General features: G+C 34.3%; 1 protein-coding gene across 8 annotated transcripts in view; it reads left to right on the top strand.

The window, feature by feature from the left end:
- FoxP (forkhead box P) overlaps positions 1 to 19,298 on the top strand; it is a 965,968-nt gene that overhangs the window by 897,945 nt on the left and 48,725 nt on the right. For 7 of the 8 annotated variants that reach the window (XM_069838171.1, XM_069838170.1, XM_069838166.1 and 4 more), the window contains exons 10-11: positions 4,317 to 4,361; positions 16,449 to 16,525. In XM_069838171.1, coding sequence (XP_069694272.1) covers positions 4,317 to 4,361; positions 16,449 to 16,525 — 122 coding nt within the window. The remainder of the gene's footprint in view (positions 1 to 4,316; positions 4,362 to 16,448; positions 16,526 to 19,298) is intronic. The other variant, XM_069838167.1, reaches the window with a different exon arrangement.

Raw genomic sequence — 19,298 nt, 5'->3', positions numbered from 1 at the left:
ATTAGGTACTGGTACCAGTAATTAATAATACTTCAAAGAGTATTCTGTTTAGAAAACGTATTTTGCTTGTCATCTGGCATCTTTGTTTATCGAAAAATTATTGCATATCATTGTAGTTTTCTGAAATAATTCACGAAATATAAAGTATATATTTGAATAATATAAATCTTGGCCTCATTACTAAAGAAAATGAGGTTAAGTTCATGCACTTGTGATAAAAATAAACAGAATGTAAAGTGTGTACCAGTACTTATACACATAAGGGCTATAGTAGACCTATGGTACGTAAAAATGTCGATATACCCGTATTTTTTTTTGTCATATACATCTCTTTCAAAATTTCATTATTATTTTATAATTCTAAAATAAAAACATAAAAAAGACGTGTTTGATCTGAATTTCTGTACCCAGACTTGAAATCAGCATAACAGGATTACAGAAAGATCCAATTTTTCATGTTACGAAATTATTCCTGATGTGAACCTCACTCCAGGTCATATCGGATCATTTAAATTTACTGTTTCTCAGATATGTATTACAATTATTATTAATGTTGGTTGAGGGGTTTATGTTTTCTTGTGGAAAGTATATTAATTCAATGAATTAATTTGGCAGCTATTTTCTAATCTTTTCTCCTTGACTAGCCATTTCTTACTCTTTAACTCTACGCAGACAATGACACTATTGCCATGCTGATTTTCTTCCTGTAATCACTCGAAATGGAGGCTGGATCCTTCAAAATATCTGCTGCCCCCCGTCAGTCACGGGAAGAGCTGTGCTCCTTACACTAACTGGATTTTTGTGGTTTCCTTAAACTCCAAGGCAAAAATTAATGTAGGATCTACAAATAGGCCAAAACTACAGTAGAGAAGTTTAAAAGTAAGTCATCGACCCACTCATTTACAAAATGATTTTCCTTTACTGTTATACTGTAGTTGCACACTGACTTCATAAACGAAAGATGGATTGATTTTTATTCATATTGGGTTAATTCATTTGATTCGACTCTATTTGTCTTTAATCAAAGAAAAAACAATTATTATTTACAAGTTCTCACTGCATTTCAACATACATGTCGAACATGAAGTAAGGCCCCAGATGGAAAATACCAAAGGAGAAAGATTCGATCTGATGCTGTGGATTGAGCCTTTGCGTAGCTCAGTGGTTAGAGCACTCGGTGCATAGAACCGAGGACCCAGGTTCGATCCCCTGTGCTAGAACGAATTTTTTTTAAATTAATAACTACTTCAAATAAGCTAAGCTTGTTTGATAAACCCCTAGAACATCGGTTTTTAAAGATACTTTATCTGTGGACGCAAGTTCTTTAAACTTTTAAACTTTGGCTTACTTAGAATCCAAAAATCTCATCACGAATTCCTGATTTCAGATAATCTCGTAATTTACTTGTTATTTCGAACATATCTGTTGACTGTGTTCAACGATTTTCCAGTTGTGAATTGTTTTTGTTACAAAACTCATATAGTTGTGTAAGAGATAAATTATAGAACTCAGGAAGTTAACTCATCATCATTTAGGTTCTCATGATCTTTAATTAAAGACCAAATTAAGGGAACAGTTTCTTCCTCTCCTTGGGAAAGAAAATAAGATCTAACAGGGTTTCAGTTCTTTGCAAACGATTAACAGTAGGAAACAGATAACCAAAGAATTAGCTTATGTCTCAAAAGAGAGCCATATTCCTTTTCAACAAGCTAAAAAGCATTTTAGCTCACGAAGTTTCTTAGATGACAAAAATTAATTAAAAACCTTTAACACTACGGTATGTAGACTTTCTGTATCATATGTAAGCAATTTTTATGAATTATTAGCAATATAACATGGCAATTAGAGTTACTTTTTACAATGTTTTCATTTAGAGATTTAAAATATTTATAGGTACTGTACTGGTAAAATGATTCTTCCCATAATTAACTGATGCAAGAGAATCGTGTAGGACTATTTTTAAAAAACTGCATATAATCCCCATGGCTTGTCAGTAAATTTTTTCACTAATAATCTTACTCGTATGTCATCATGAAAACTTTGTAACTAATTCAACAGTTCATAACTTAAATATGCGTCAAAAAATGGTTTTCATACCCCATCAGCAAGTCTATCGTGCTACCGGTAGTTAAATAGCATAGGTTAGATAGGGTAGCCTGGGCTTTGGACAATGACAAATACCACATTGAAACTAGTTAGCCAGGTAATTTTTCTAATATTAACACAGTAAAGAAGTTATAAAGTTAATTAGTGATTATACAAATGTTAAAAGAGTGTAGGCTATCCAACAATGAAAAATAGGTTGGGTTAGATTTTTGTTTAGTTTTGGTTTGTTTACATTATTATCGATTACGTTTAATCTCTTTGTATTTTATTATTTATATATTCTTAAGGTCAATATAGACTATCCACCAGCCACTGAACGAATATTGCACACTTTTATCACTGCCAATGTGGCACTATAAACCAATTTTCATTACTTTTATCACAACCACAACACATTTCAATTCTTATTGTTAACACATTTAATATATCACAAGACATAGACTTAACGAACAAAATGTAATTATTATTAAAGTCGCCATATTTTCTTCATGGAATTACAATCCACTTCCACTATGTGGCTACCGACATCAGCAGCAGGGCCGACATGCAAACGAAATTATACTAAATGTGAGGAATGTTACTACAGGTGTGTAGTATTAGGTGACAGGTTAGGTTAGGTGTGTATTATGTGACAGGTTAAGTTAGGTTAGGGTAGGTTAGTATTATGTGACTTGTTATGTTAGGTTTGATTAGGTGTATAGTATTATGAGAGAGGTTAGGTTAGGTTTGATTAGGTGTGTAGTATTATTACTATGTTGGCGACACTGAAACCCACTGTTACATTAACAAATAATGGTCGTATTCATCATTCACACACAACGATTTTCGTATATAAGTAAGGTACGTAGTAAGGGCAGGTTGGGTGGGCTTACAGCTCTCCCAGTGATCACATCAATTTCTACTAATCAATATATAAATCCAAGGCATTTTTAAGGTATTTTATCAGGTTCCTATAGTGGCTGGGACATAAGTAATATTCACCATTCTTAATTTTGCTTTCGTTGTGTTGGCAATATTAAAATGTATTCACTTTTTGGAAAAATTTTGTTAGATATCTCTGTACGGTATATAAAAATTCTGCTGAGAAGAAAGGTTTGGTTGAATTATTGCTTCTGTAGCTACTATTATTTCTGTTAATATATTCCCCAGTATGGAAAACTACCAAAAAATCATACGTCACAGAAAAATTCAATTATTGAAACTTGAAGTGTCTGATTATCAGGAGAAAAATTGCTACTTTTTGCGACTAGCAATGAGATTTAAGATAGATCTTTGTTGAAGTATGTAAAATTGTACTGTAACATTAGTTATTCTTCTCTGGATGAAATGTGTCTAAAATTCAAATTCAACTGAATCACAGTTAAATGTTGAGTCATTCATGTGAAGAAAAGTGTCATCAATATTTCTGTAGATGCAGTCAGTATTTTATCCTAGGCTACAGATGAAGATGGTAATAACACAGAATATTTTATAGCCTACCTAGTTGTAGAGTGATGGTGATGTCTTATTTTTATTGGATCTTTGAACAGATACTGCGCATAAGGCTCAGCTATGCTATTAGATCTGTAAAAATGAATATTCATATTTGGGCTTTTATAAAACTTTATAGAATCTGGGATTTATAAGCTAAAACTTAAAATCTTGGATGGCATAAACAGTAGTTGACCTAGTTGGAGTTTCTGAAACTCGTGTCTCTTTCCCTAGTTACTATAATGGAAGGATTTTCACATTATTTTTTAAGTACCGATAGTAGTTTTTATTTATTATACATATGTCTAGGCCCATAGTTTTCGGAGTTGAGCCTGGTGGTGAACTTATGAAATTTCAAGGTCAGTTCACATTAGCATACTTGGAAAATCTGAATGTCTGCCAAATTGTAATTAATAATATAATTGAACAGACATTGAAACATATTCAATCACCACAATTCTTTGATTTGTTCACTACTGGGAAATGGCGAAGTATTATATGAAATACAGCATTGCAAACAACTTAGTTTCAACTTTGCCCTTTCCCTGTAGGAGCTTTTGAAGAAACTGCATTAAGACGGCGGGTTGCAGACAGAGTGGCAGTAGATATTTCCGAAGGTAAATGACTGCATTAAGTGTACAGTAACGAGTTGTGTTGTGTTGTTTGGATCTTGACTCTGATGACGTCTCTCTCTTCTCTCTTTCTCTGCCTCTCTCTTCTGGCTGCTGCCATTGCTATAGGGCTGCCCTATATGCTGGAGCGGGCAGGACTTGATGTACAGCAAGGTAATGTCTACACTGTAGTTAGTCTCTTCATCATTGTGTGTACATATAACTGTCCATTGAAATGCTCTATTAAGAAACTAGATCAGGCCTGCACAAGGTTTACGCTCTCCGAGTCGGCTCACAGCTCGAGAGCAGAATGCAGATATTGGCTGCGCTCTGTATAAGGGTGGACTGGAAGAAGAGATGATCTCGTACAAAAGGAAGTGCTGGTACGAGTGTTGATGAAATGAATTCTCGTTCAGTGTTTACAAAACTATCTTGGACTATTATTAATTAATAAACAAATATTTATTTTACAGAACTAATACAAACTCTATACGGTAGCTACTTAAATATGCATTATCATTTTGTTATATTTTTATTTATCAGTACATCAAAACGGGGTTTTATGCTATTGGCAGCTCAAAGGAACAGTACTGATCGTAATGAAACATCAGTTACAGATGTTCGATGTCTGCCTTTATTAAAGTTGATAATAGAAAACAGTTGCTTACAAATATAAATATTGAGCCAAACATAGCAATCATTTTCACAGCCAGCTTGTGTAGTCGTGGATATTATTGCTGAGGTTTAGATTTGTAAAACTCAACCAGACTAGTAGTATTATTCAAACGGTCTTTAGCCCTTAGGCCACATTGAAGATCAATAAGTTCAAACTATAAATTGTATGACACTGTTTCAACTGGTGTTGGAGGAATTTATTATGATAACTTTAAACTTCTTTCCAATTAAGGCAAGATCTTGGAACCTAGAATTAAATTCATTTTGAATTTCAATTAATATTTGCATATAATCATTTAACATGGCTTCATCACGAGCAGTTTGTATCATTGGAAAGTGAGCCATATTACCTTCCCGAAACTGACTCACGAAAAGTGTAAGTTTATGACTGAAATCCCGTAATTTATTCAACATATCAACAATGAGTTGGCCTTTTTCCTGGAGAGAGATATTTTAAATTGTTGAAGATTAATAATTTCTAACATACCCTACCTCATGTAATAATGTAACTTTCAACTCCTGAAACTTTTTACTGCCATCTTCACCAACAAAACCATCGTATCTCTATATGTGAACTAGTAATGACACATTATATTATGTTTTCCTCTTTATTTCAAACTTTTGTGGCAGATAAGTATTCACTACAGCTGCTGTGAGAAAATAAGCATTTTCCCATGCAATATTGAAAGAATTTGCCTGATGATCACTTTTCTGTCTTTTAGATTCCTCCATTATGTAGCCATAGATAGGCAAAATGAAATAGCTACTGATAATACACACTACACCAGATAGTTGCGTGGACTATACTCTACCTATAGCAGGCCTACATCATTCCAACGTACTTTTCTGGAAAGCTGTTAGGTGACTCTCCCACTCCAAAGGAGCGGCCGCGCTCAATGATCACCGTTTGTGCAGGCCTGAACTAGATGCATTGAAAAGATTCCTCATAGGAGCAGGACAGTAGAACTTTGGTTAAAAATAATTTGTACGAAACAGTAGATAATGTTAACGACTGATTGTTTTGTTTCATGACCCTCTATTTAACTAACAGAACAGTAACAGTTGCTTTGTGTTATTTATGTGGCTTAAAACAACTCTTTGTTGCTGTATTTCTCATTAAAAACAGTCACCGCTTATTTTTCTCGTTAATGCCTTTGTCTTAACAAGGTTTAAACAAGGTTCTGCTGTCGTAGTGTCTGAAGGAAAATGAGGCACTTCAATTCTTAGCAATGCATTTCCAGAACTTTATAGACAAAAATTGCTTTCATTATTTTATAATGCAAAATTTACATTTTGATTGAATACACTTTATTTTGTGAGCAGTACATACGAAAAGTGAATCCGAATTTAATTTATATAAGCAATTATAATATGTAAATTTTTGCTGATAACATAAGTTTTGTTGTGTTAAATTTTAAAACACATTACATAACAGAGAATTCTGTTTGCTTAAAAAATTAATAATATCATCCCGTAGAAACATTTAATTTAAGTCCACTTGCTAGGAACAAAATTTAATCAAAATCACTTCAAAACAATGTTTCACTGGTGTTTGAAGTTCAGTTTCAGATTCTTCATTTTCGTGTCACACTATTCGTTTTAACTTTCGAAGAAACAAAATTATTTAAAAAATCGATGCTATATTGGAAGTAGGGATGGTTTTCAGCTATTTCTGAAAATAAAAATAAAGTAACTTTACATTACAATACTTTCTGTATATTTTATATGAAAGAAGTTAAATTTATGAACCTAAAATTGTTTACTGCAACATTATTCCATTCCAAAAACTGAAAGCATCAGGGTTATGAAAGTTTTGTGTTAGGCATTTCAGGCCTGACTATGCCCAGATTTTGTGACTTTGTGACGTTTTAGGCTTGTAATTATTGTAGATATTTCACGTCTGACGAATTGGGAAACCAGTTATCAGGCATATATTTTCATTGTTGAAACATGTGAACTCCAAGCTTCTTAACAAATTCAAATTAATCAGATTTTTTAGTTCTCTATTACAATTTAGCTCAGAGAGAATTTGTGCACTAACGTAGAAAATTTCAGTACAGTACTGATGTCTGATTTTAACTACACGTACAGATTTAATTTATTAGATGTCTAAGTTCATATAATGTGCATAGAAGAAATGAATTTCATTGAAGATATAGGGGAAATTTTTATGAAAACCGTTTAGTCATACAAAAAAATAACAATTTTTTATACTGAGAGTGTATTTAGGTAAGGAGGTGCAAATATATTGAGACCCGCTAACTGGCAGAAAGAAATCATATCATTGTTCCTGCAATAACTCCTATGTGACATATTTATTGGTTTTCAGATTTTTGCTCTATTAAATAAATAGTGATACAGCAAATAATAAAATCTCCTAAATGTAATTATATTTCTTTCTTTCGAAAATGTAAGAATTCACAATCCCCTATGTATGGCTGCCATAGGATTAATTAATGTGTTTTTTTCCTCCTACTGAAAAATTGTATATTTTGCACATAGGAGTTGTTGCAGGAACAACGACGATATCCTTAAATGTACTCATTTCTTACAGAAGGTGCTGGAAGTATTGTTCCTTGGCTTGTGTTCACTGCTGACGAACAGAAAGTGTATGCATGGTTTCAACAAGATTCTATTGTTGCTCATATAGTGCGTGAATCTAATGCTGCTTTATTTCAAGTTTTTCCAAGATGAAATAATTATATGGCCACCCAACTCCCCCGACCTCAATCATTGCGGCTTTCATCTGTGGGGGAAATTAAGAGGCAAAGTGTATAAGTCATACTCACACACCAAAGAAGAATTAAAAGATAACTTTCATCATGAAGTTTAATCAATTTCTGAAAACAGACTGTGTCGAATCAATGGAAACATCAGTGGCGGCTCCTGCGTATTTCATAAGAGGAGGAAAGAAGGTAACAGGACGAAATGACACCTTCTTGAATGAAACATGCTAAAAATTAGCCAACATGCATACATGTAAGACCAGGTAGTGTTGGGGTTGGTCTTCCCTTCTGTATAGCAATAATCTGTTCTTGTAAACTGAGTTTCTTAAATTTTCCAAAATAGATAATGTTTTCACTTCCATTCATTGTTGAATAATTGGACAAATTAACAATTACAAGGAAATTCACCTCGCAGCATTTTTCGAGCACACTACAGCATCACACGTGTTGGAAGGGACTATAGCTACTAACACATAATCGGAACCGCAGAAATAATCTGAGGAAAGCGAGAACATTGCACCCATCCACGTGGTCTGTGTTGCTACATGTATAGTACATTTTAAAAGTTCAGTATCACATGCTTTTGAAGAATATCAGTTCTTGTAAAGTCATACTACCATTATTGTTCAAAGTTGCTGGTGGCCAATTAATTTTTTATGTTAAAATAATGTAGTTTGGAGTACTACTTTCAATTTCAAATATATTTGTACAAAACTGACAATTTGGCTGTTGCCCTGTCTAGTACACAATGAATGGAAGTGAATTTCAGGGGCCAAAAAGACCTGTGATACTAACGTAGAACTACTTCCTCTTTGCTTTATATAAACCCGACTTTAACTTTCAGATATCCTTGAAAGTTTCAAACCATGAATAGTAGCTTATATAAAGTGCAATGAATAATATTTTTGATTTATAATTAACAAAAAGTTTACATGGTGTCTTTCATAGTGTTGCGTTAAAACTGTTTTTATTGTGCCTCCTCCTAGATGTGTTATAGTCTGGTTGAATGCAAGAACGTTAGATGGCAGTGGTAGCGAGCTTGCTGCACAACCAGTCTGTTTCTATTTCCCTCCCATGCGCTGATTCAGAGGAGGATCTCCTCCCTCTCCGTTCATTTACTCGCTTTAAAACTCTGCTTCTTTCTCTGGCCGCTAGTGTGCTGTTGTCTATGTGTGCTAACTGCAGTAAAGGAGGAATAGATTGACTTTCCTCCACACAAACAATCTCGCATCTTTCTAGCAGCACATGAGCATGCATCGTTTAAAACTCGATCAACCGAGGTTTTCTTATAGCTGTGAACTTAAAAATGATCGAATCTTCCTTGAATTTCAAGGCACATATTTTATTTGGTATTTACTTTCAAAAGAAGAAAAAATTGAGGAGGACGTTCCTCCCTTCCCTCCCCCGAGGAACTGCTACTGGGAAACATTATCTGCAGATGTCAGCAGTGTACACAGACCGAGGGACAACACTTTCAGTATCTTTTATAATAAGTGAGTATATTTAACACTATGCTTCCTTTACAGCCAACCATAATCACTGACTTACGGAAATTTTTAGGCATGATCCCCTAAAATGGTTCTCAGAAACATCATTACACAAGTGATTCTATGGGCTCTTAAACAGCCACCACCACCACTAGTCGAAAAAGTCTAAAATGGGACTTACCCAGTTACGTAACATGTAACACGTGTTTTACATATGTGCCATCTGTTGCACCAAGAGTAAACTAATAGTTGTCTGGTAGAAGGGCCCTCATGACTGTAACTTCATAACTGTAACATGACTGTACAAGACATGGAAGTAATTTATTCTTCTATGTCCCGTTATTTTTATCGACTTGCTCGTTATGCCCTGATAAAATATAAGGCATGCTCGAATGATGGAGCATGCTTTAAGTCGGTGCCTATGCAGTAAACTTACCCAGAGCATGGCAAACATCTGGACTACAGTGGGCTCAATCACTTGTTAGCTGACCGCAATATGTTCGCACCATTTATCTAAATTCAACCTGTAGTAGTTACCAGTATAAATCTTTTTAAAAATAATATTAAATTGTTGTCACGAATAGATTTTCTTCACAAAAATAATATAAATCTATGTACAGTCATCCCTTACCAGTACTGAATTAGATTTTGTAATTCAAGAGCCTACTTCAATGCAATAATATTACGAACTTAGCCTGATTTAGAAACTCCAATGTATGCTGTTAGCTGCGCAGTATAGATATGTTACTATAGTAAGACAATATGACTAAAGCTGATTCTGAACTGCTATAATTGTAAGGGATATTTTATTTTTTGCATAAAAGTTTTGAATTTCACATAATCTTTTGCTGCATTCTTCCGAAACATCCCTCTAGAACTGTGTGAACTAAACATGTCGGTTACATCAGTAACACTGTGCAAGTTTTAGGTTTGAATAGATTTCTGATTAAATTAAAGCTATATTATAGTACCAAATAAAATAGAATTTTTCAGTCCGATACTGGCTGTGCAATGAAGGAAGGATTTGGGTAAGAAATCAGCAGATATATTGGTAAGAGTAATTCATGCCATTACCAAATCTTGTAATGGTACCATATTTCTCTGACTGGAGGAGACATCTTCAAAAGAGAAATCTGTTATTGCTTTCAATGTTAATTAAAGTCCTTCACAAGGTAAGTTTTCATGTAGGTATATCTTTCAACATATTTTTACATATTTTAAAATACTATTTCAGCAGTCGAAACTTATTAACTCCTGTCATATTAATAAGTATGGATTCACGAACAACGTTTTAGAGCAGCTCTTCTTGTGTAAATTAGATCATCTCACACAACGTGATGTTGACAGTTTGAACTTAAGAGTTTCTCGTTTTATATTAAATATTTATTTGGTGCAGTAATAATAGTTGGTACCTACAATAATGATATTCTATGTACTTATTTTAGCAAAATCTCTATCAGAAATATTTTTTAAACAGTGAATACATGTCATGTAGAATATAGTCATCTACCGACATTGTTTATTGCATATCCTGTTTAAGGTAATATTGTGGCACAAGGAATTTCTTTAGAAGTTAAAAAAGGGCCCACACTACCGCAAACAGTTTCAGGCTGCTCGAAACAAATATTTAATGTTTGTTCCTGTTTCAAACGTCTTCAATACACATTGCAGTAAATAAGTCCTTATCAAACACACAATTGCTGTGATCCTTAAAGTTAAAGTTGTAGATAGCAGGATGTTTTTCTATTCACACAAGGCACTTCTCAGAATTATGCTTCATGTAAAAATTAGTTTATTTTACTGTAAATAAAAGAACTCAATTTGTTAATGTACGTATCTCTGAAAACATTTACTTTTATTTATATACATTAATATAATAACTGCATTTTATTAGTCTGGTCAATATATTGAATAGTATATATTTTAAGTCTGTAATCGTTATTTCAGGTTTTGAATTATATATACTGTACTGGTATCAAAAATAATAAATCAGTTGTAAAATATACGTAGTAAGAATGTAAATAACGAATCGACAATTGATGATAAATTGATATAAAAAAATTTTCCTCAACGTAAATATTAATTTTTTGGTTCTACAGAATATATCTGTTATGGTAACAATGGCTATTACTGGAGAAAAATTCGCTACGGCGCCGGGGATCGAACCCGGGTCCTTGGTTCTACATACCAAGTGCTCTAACCACTGAGCTACACCGAAGTTCAATCCACAGCACTGGATCGAATTGCACTCCTCTAGTGTTTTTCCCTTTGTGGCCTAACTCCAAGTTCGACATATATGTTGACATATATTAAGTCAACTGGCACTATACAAGGAGTGCACTCAATTGAGTAACTTGGTGGCCGGGATTACGGGATCGATCCCTAGCGCTGGAGCAAATTTTTCTCCTCTAATAACCATTGTTAATTTTATTTTCCTCAAGTTTGGTTTCCTTACTTACGGAGCTGTTTCAAACACCTTCAATATACACTGTAGAAAACAAATCACAGTCAGCTGGAAAGATGTTTCTGGATTTTGATTGCTGCAAACAAGTAGGTATGAAACAATTGCCTGCTGTCTCTCTCTGCTTGAAACAAACAAAATGTTTCGTCTGCTTAGTGTGTTCGTGTGACAGGCTCTTACATGTTTATCAAGGGCTGGTTTGTTGTAGCAAACCATTTCAGTTAGTTTTAGTCAGCCTGAAACAGATTTGTTTCATTCAGTGTGGTTTAGCTCTTAGTGGTAATGGAACATCTACGCATGCAATTACTATTTGGTACACTTCTGTCTTGAAGACCATGTAATCTCATTTCGAGATGTCTTTCAGAGTATTATTATTGCGTAATTAATCCCAAAATCTGTAATATGTTCATAAATTTGAAAACATAAGCAGACTAATGTAAAAGACTGCTGTGTTAATTATTCAAATAAATGCTAAAAAAATCCGACTGGAACAAAACGAACAATTGTTATCAACTGTCCAATATGTCGGAAGTGATTGTTTCATATTGGTAGTAAAGCATTGGCGTCCCTTCAAATAATCTACGTAAAGATTATTATTTTTTGGTCCTACAGAATACATCTGTTATGGTAACAATTAATATTAGAGGAGAAAAGTTCGCTCTGGCACCGGGAATCGAACCTGGTTCCTTGGTTTCTACGTACCAAGCACTCTCACCATTGAGCTATAGTGCATATTACTGTGGAGTCCCGGCCACCAAGTCACTCAACTGAGTGTGCTCCTTGTATAATAGCAGTTGACTTAATATAAAATGTCAGCATACATGCCCAACTTGGAGTCAGGCCACAAAGAGAAAAACATTGGAGGAGAGAGATTCGATCCATTGCTGTGGATTTAACTTCGGTGTAGTTCAATGGTGAGAGTGCTTGGTATGTAGAACCAAGAACCCAGGTTCGATCCCTGGTGCCGGAGCGAGTTTTTCTCCTCTAATATTAATTGTTCCTTCAAATGACTTTTTTTCGAGATCATTATATTAATGAAAAGTAATGAAGATGCCCTGTACTGAAATTAAAATATTAAGCTTAATTCTTGAATAATTTTCTCGTGATGTAATCTTCCTTGATGCATACAAAGCAAACAAGTTTTAGAACATATGGCTTATCACTTTCTCATTTTAATTATATGAAACAATTTGAGAGCTACTAATTGCTGTAATGAGCATAAACTCTCTATACCTTTGGCCAACTTTCTCTTTCTAAGCATGTGCAATGGATTCGTAATGACATGGAGTGCATTGACTCTGTTCTTTCTTATCCTTTACTGTTAAGAGGAAAACAAAAAGAAGTGTCAAGGCCTATTTGTGAATTATTTTATTCACTTACCAGTTACCACCCTCTTTTTTTCCTTCTTGCTTTCTCCATTTCTCTTTCTCTTACCCATATTCAGTGACTTAGACACAGTGCTGTAGCTGGGCCAGAAGACAGTTCTAGTAAAAATAATGTTAGGATTCCACAGTTCCAGTATAAATAATACAGAAAAGGACTGATGAAGCACAATTTAGGGACTTCTGAAATAACCGAGTTCCAGTAAATTTTTTTTCAACTATAGCACTGCCTAGATATTGTCACAGTATGTTTGGATCTTTAATATTGTAATCCGACAGAATGAAAATTTGGCTTTCTTTCCTCTAGACCTATATGTATCTTTATAAAACGGTTTCCGGTGTATCAAACTTTAACTATTTCGGTGTGCATGCGTCAATCCCCTTCCACCTCCTACTTGAATGCTCGGGGGGGAAGGGGGATGACGGTTGGAACGCGGTGTCAGTTGGAGACTTCAATGTAACGGTCCCTCACTACACCAGTGTTTAAGTAAGGAAACTTTGAAAACCAAATAAATTCAGAAAAAAGAAAAAATCCAAAAATTACAATATCTCCCTTTATTATAATTATCTCTTAAATAGAATTAGCAGCAAACTTTCAACAATTAGTAACAAGAATATCCCCTTTAATTATAATCTTTCTCTTAATAGAATTAACAGGAAACTTCCAACAATAAGTAACAAGAATATCTCCCTACATTATAATCTTATTCTCTTAAACAGAATCAACAGCAAACTTTAAAAAAAGTAAATAACAAGATTATTTCATTCAGCAGCAGCCCCTTTTACATATCTGTTAGAATCTGCTATCCCACACATAACCCATCTCACAATCACAATCCACAATCTCCAAGTTTCCAGTGTATACTCATCACATACCAAAGGTCAAATTTCGGTTGGTTGATCTCTCCAACTGAGTTGATTCTGCCCTCGTAACGACCCATATCAGGCCAAGTCTCCAACTGACGCCGCGTTCCAACCGTCATCCCCCTCCCCTCGAGCATTAAAGTTGAAGGTGGAAGGGGATCGATGCATGCGCACCGAAATAGTTAAAGTTTGATACACCGGAAACCATTTTATAAAGATACATATAGAGGAAAGATAGCCGAATTTTCATTCTGTCGGATTACAATATTAAAGATCCAAACATCCGTGACAATATAGATATAAGCCTACCTATGTAGGTTCCATATAGTGTTTTCTTTTTTCATCTATTTTATTAGTTGTCTCTCTCCATTTAATTCGTAATACGTGGTTCCAGAAATTGTTGGCACAGGAAAGGTGTAGTAATGAATTCTGCTTATACATTGAGTTCTAGTGAATGCTTCCAGTGTTCTTGTCAGCAGACCAGTAGCAGATCCCCACTACTACTGCTGTTTACATCTGCAAACTCATGGCGCTTTGCTGCATTATTAAAACTTTGTATCGTTATAGCAATAACATTCGGTACACACCTTCCATGCAGTAGCTGGTGAAAGTGTTGCCCATCTTATGTGATACTTAATTCATATCACATCATTCAGAGAGCCTGTTTCATTAAACTTATTCAATAAATTTAGTATGGTTTTAATAAGCCAAAAGGCTTCAGTGTTAGGTTATAGCTAACCCGACTCCTGCTTCAAGTCAATCTAATCTAATCTAATCTAATCTAATCTAATCTAATCTAATCTAATCTAGTATGGTTCTTCTGTACGAAATGAGTGGTCAGGAAATTGATGTCTAAAATTTTCCCTTGTTTCAAAATTAATACAGTACACGTTCAAGCACTGAATATGCAACCATGGTAAAGCACAACTCAACACAATAAACTACACTTATTTTTAGCTGATCTACAAAAGACAGACTGATATAACTAAATTCGGGGGTGAGGATTCACAAACCAGGCAGCTTTCTCTCCTTGGCACGTATACAGTAATAGCTGATGAGTGGGGAATAACATACATCAATCACACACACACACACACAAACAAGTAATTTGATTATACATCTTGTTTACACAACTTTTAACACTGTATCACTTCGGAATATGTATGATAAGAACTTTCTTGTGTTAAATATTAACGTACCGGTACCTTATTAACTTAACATGTTTCGACCTATTTTCTGTCATCTTCGGAACTGGTCGTTGTTGGTCTAGGCGCCTCTTGTTTCTTGTGTGGGTGCGTTCGTAATGTAGAGTCAAAGAGTGTATGTGTTTTGAAATTGAGTTGTGTGTTGAGAATATCATTGGGGTGTGTTTCCGTGTGTCTGTATATTTCATATTGTTCTAGTGTGTTGAGTTTCTGGCTTTTTGGTTGGATGTGCAGTATTTCCATGTCTGTGTTGATGTCTCTGTAGGTGTGGTTGGCATTTGTGATGTGTTCATAGGACAGACAGGCAGATCATTTCAAACACGTAACAAAGAACACATCACAGCCATAACAAAATTACAAAACACCTCCACATATGCAGAACACATCACAAATGCCAACCACACCTACAGAGACATCAACACAGACATGGAAATACTGCACATCCAATCAAAAAGCCAGATACTCAACACACTAGAACAATATGAAATATACAGACACATGAAAACACACCCCAACGATATTCTCAACACACAACTCAATTTCAAAACACATACACTCTTTGACTCTACACTACGAACGCACCCTCGCAGGGAACAGCAAGAGGCGCCAAGACCAACAACGACCAGTTCCGAAGATGACCGAAAATAGGTCGAAACATGTTAACAAGATACGTTAATATTTAACACAAGAAAGTTCTTATCATACATATTCCGAAGTAATTTGACTTAAATGGAAGTCAGGAAAAAACACGTTTCGAAACAGAAGTCATAGCCATTGAATCCAAGGTTTGTGGATTTAAGTCTGATAAAAATCCCAACTAGGGTTTTGTTAGACGAAGAGAAAAGTCAGGAATTTCGTATCCTTATTTACGATATAATATGAGAGAACTCTGTACCTGAATAACAAGCTGCTCTTATAGCCTCTCATTTTGTGATGCAAACACCAGAGTTAAACAAGTACTGATACCATTTAGTTGAAGTGGAGCTTCCGGGCTAAGATGCTGTGGTCTACTGGTGAAAATAAACCTAACCACTGAAGATGTCTGCCGCAGTAGTAGACGAAACGTCTGGGAATATCTTCACCAGTAGACCACGGCATCTTAGCCTGGAAGCTCCACTTCAACTAGACACCGGCCATGAAAGCCTACATGCAAGACTGATACCATTGTCACATCCAATGTAAATACCAATGAAGAAATCCACATATTCAAACAAATCGTTTGGATCCATGTTATTTATGCCACAATATGGTAGGAATATTGAGTTGAACTGTATAGCTTAAACATATTGAAATAAATTTGCATCATGAAAAGAATGAATGGAAATCAACAAAATATATGCATCAATAATAAAAGAGATAATTATGTTTGTAGTGTTTGTGTCAACATAATTGTTTCCAAAATTAATATTTAAAAAGATATTAATGAATATCAAATTATTTTTCTCTTTGCTTCAATTTCAGAAATCCAGAGAAATCGAGAGTTCTACAAGAACGCAGATGTGAGGCCTCCATTTACCTATGCATCTTTAATACGGCAGGTATGTTCTGAAATCTACAAATAGCTCTTTTTGGTAGCACCATTACAAAACGTTTCAGCTAGTTCACTGAGTAATAAGTAACTCAATCTGTCAGTAATAAAGTACAGTAAAAGCTCTTTCTTCTCAGGACTCAAATATAGTGACACTATTTTTAAGGTTCTGTTTTATATGAACACTTTCTTTCATACTGAACTAAAGAAGTTACCGTATCATAAAATAATAAGTTCGTTTTAATGTAGTAGATTTAGGAACTTAGCTTCTTATGTCACTGAATTTTAAGAAGGTAAACTATTCTCATTCTTCAGTAAATCAGTTGAGTGACATCGGTATTTTATAAATTAAATGTTGTATATTTTTAATTACTTCCTAAAGGTAGATTAAGATTTAAATACAGGACCTAACTGAAAGTAAAGGAATTAAAGAAACTGTGGCATTAGTCCATGTAATAATATTAATTTTAATTGAGAACCACAGTGATCTAATCCATTTTGAATCTTGCGTACACCACTTTTAACACTTGAATATAATTAATTGATGAACTAGTGGACAAATACACAAACTACACCAATACATAAACAAATTACACCCAAAACTTCAATACACACTAGAACTTGAAAACAACAACTCCATAAATTTCCTAGACATCAACATAACAAAAATCGACAACAAACACACCTTCAAAATATACAGAAAACCAACCACCACCACACACATACACAACACATCTAACCACCCCATACAACACAAACATGCTGTATTCAGGACAATGGTACACAGATTACTCAACATACCCATGAGCCAACAACACTACAATGAAGAAGTGAACACAATCAAATACATAGCACAAGAAAACGGATACAATCCAAACATAATAGACAACATCATAAGGAAGACAAAACAAAAACTTAACAAACACAAAAATACACAAAACACAACACAAACACAAGAACGCAAGAAATTCATCACACTAACATATGAAAACAAAAGCACACATAAGATCGCATCTTCATTCAGAAAACAGAAATACAACATAACATACAGAACAGAAAATACACTACAAAGACATCTCAACACACAAAAAACACAAACAAATAAATACGACCACACAGGTATATACAAACTCACATGTAATAGTTGCGACAAGTTCTGCATAGGACAGACAGGCAGATCATTCCAAACTCGCTACAAAGAACACATTAAAGCTATAACCAGAGGACACAATACATCAAGTACATACGCTGATCACCTAACCAATACTAACCATACATACACTAACATAAATACGGACATGGAAATCCTACACACACAACCCAAGAACCAAAAACTCAACACACTAGAACAATACGAAATATACAAACACACTAAAACACACCCCGATCAAATCCTCAACACACAGATCAATCTGAGTACACACACACTATTCGACTCCACACTTCAACACCTTCCAACAATAAAACACACCCTCTTAACAGGCAGAGAAGTTCGAGATGACGCTGCGATCTAGTAGGCTCTGATGATGGTGCGTGAAGCACTGAAACAGCTGTAAGCCGGACAAATATTACATATTTAACACGAGTAAGTCCACTAGTTCATCAATTAATTACAGTGATCTAAGTAACACATTTACGAAAAATGAGAAAAGTGCACTGGCATATACGTAAATGTTGTATCTACTGAGGTACAGAGCAATATACATGAGCTCCATCACCTACTTGTATTATGTTGGGCGAAAAGTTTACTACGTGAACCGAAGGTATGCTATTTTCAAACTTTCAAAGTTATTATATCTCATAATATCTCTCATGCTACTTAGATCACTGTGGTTCTGATGGTCTCAATTCATAAGTATTCCTGTTCAAACTAGTATTGTATTAAAAATGCTTTACATAAACTCTGCAGCTTTGATTGATGGTAAATTTTTAACAGTTAATCATAAGAATTGAATGATACTGATAATGAAAAATTTAAAAATAAAACTATAGAACTAAAATATTACAAACTGCAAGTACTGCACTAACAGAACAATGTTTGGTTCTCTACCTTTCAGTACACAAGTTTATTTACATGGCATATATATCGATATTATTTAAGTTATGTTACAGTAATAATTTCTTCATTTTATAAAACATATGGAAACTGTTAATGAACTCATTTCGAAATCTCCCCTCAAAATGGCCACAAAGTTCTCCACAGCATACAAAATATAAAAAAAAGTATCAGCTGATCATATTAACTGTAAGGGTGTGAAAATTTACTTTGAACCTGAAGGTTAAATTAAGATTAAGAAACAATGGCACATTACATTGTAAACCACTGTTTATATAGAAGTACATTTTAACAGTTGTTAATGAATAGATTATTTTTTACTTCTATATATTAAGAAAAATCATTATTACTTCACCATTATGAGGGATAAACATTATTATAATGCTCGTAATAAAGAAAAACTAGACATACCGTATTGCAGACTATTTAAAGTTAAAAGTAGTCCTTGTATTTTGAATTGCAAGTGTTCAACGTTTATCGAAAGAAGCACAGGAAGCCTTGTTAGACAAATTCAAAATAAAAGTGAAACCCTGGCTTCTCAGAAACACATTCTAGTCTGTACAAGATTATTTTCAATTTGAAAATCAAGCTGTACGGACTCTTTGAGGTTTTTCGATTGTTTGACATGAGTAGTTTATTATAAATTCGCATCCTCAGTGCTTTAACTTGTGAACACAAAATTTGTAGTTTGGAGAAAAGTGACTTTTTAAATTTCAAATGATGAAAT

This window comes from Periplaneta americana, chromosome 10 (genome assembly GCF_040183065.1).
Source record: "Periplaneta americana isolate PAMFEO1 chromosome 10, P.americana_PAMFEO1_priV1, whole genome shotgun sequence".
Lineage (NCBI taxonomy): Eukaryota > Metazoa > Arthropoda > Insecta > Blattodea > Blattidae > Periplaneta > Periplaneta americana.
The sequence above is the reverse complement of the archived record's forward strand: the minus strand, read 5'-3'. Positions and strand labels throughout refer to the sequence as shown.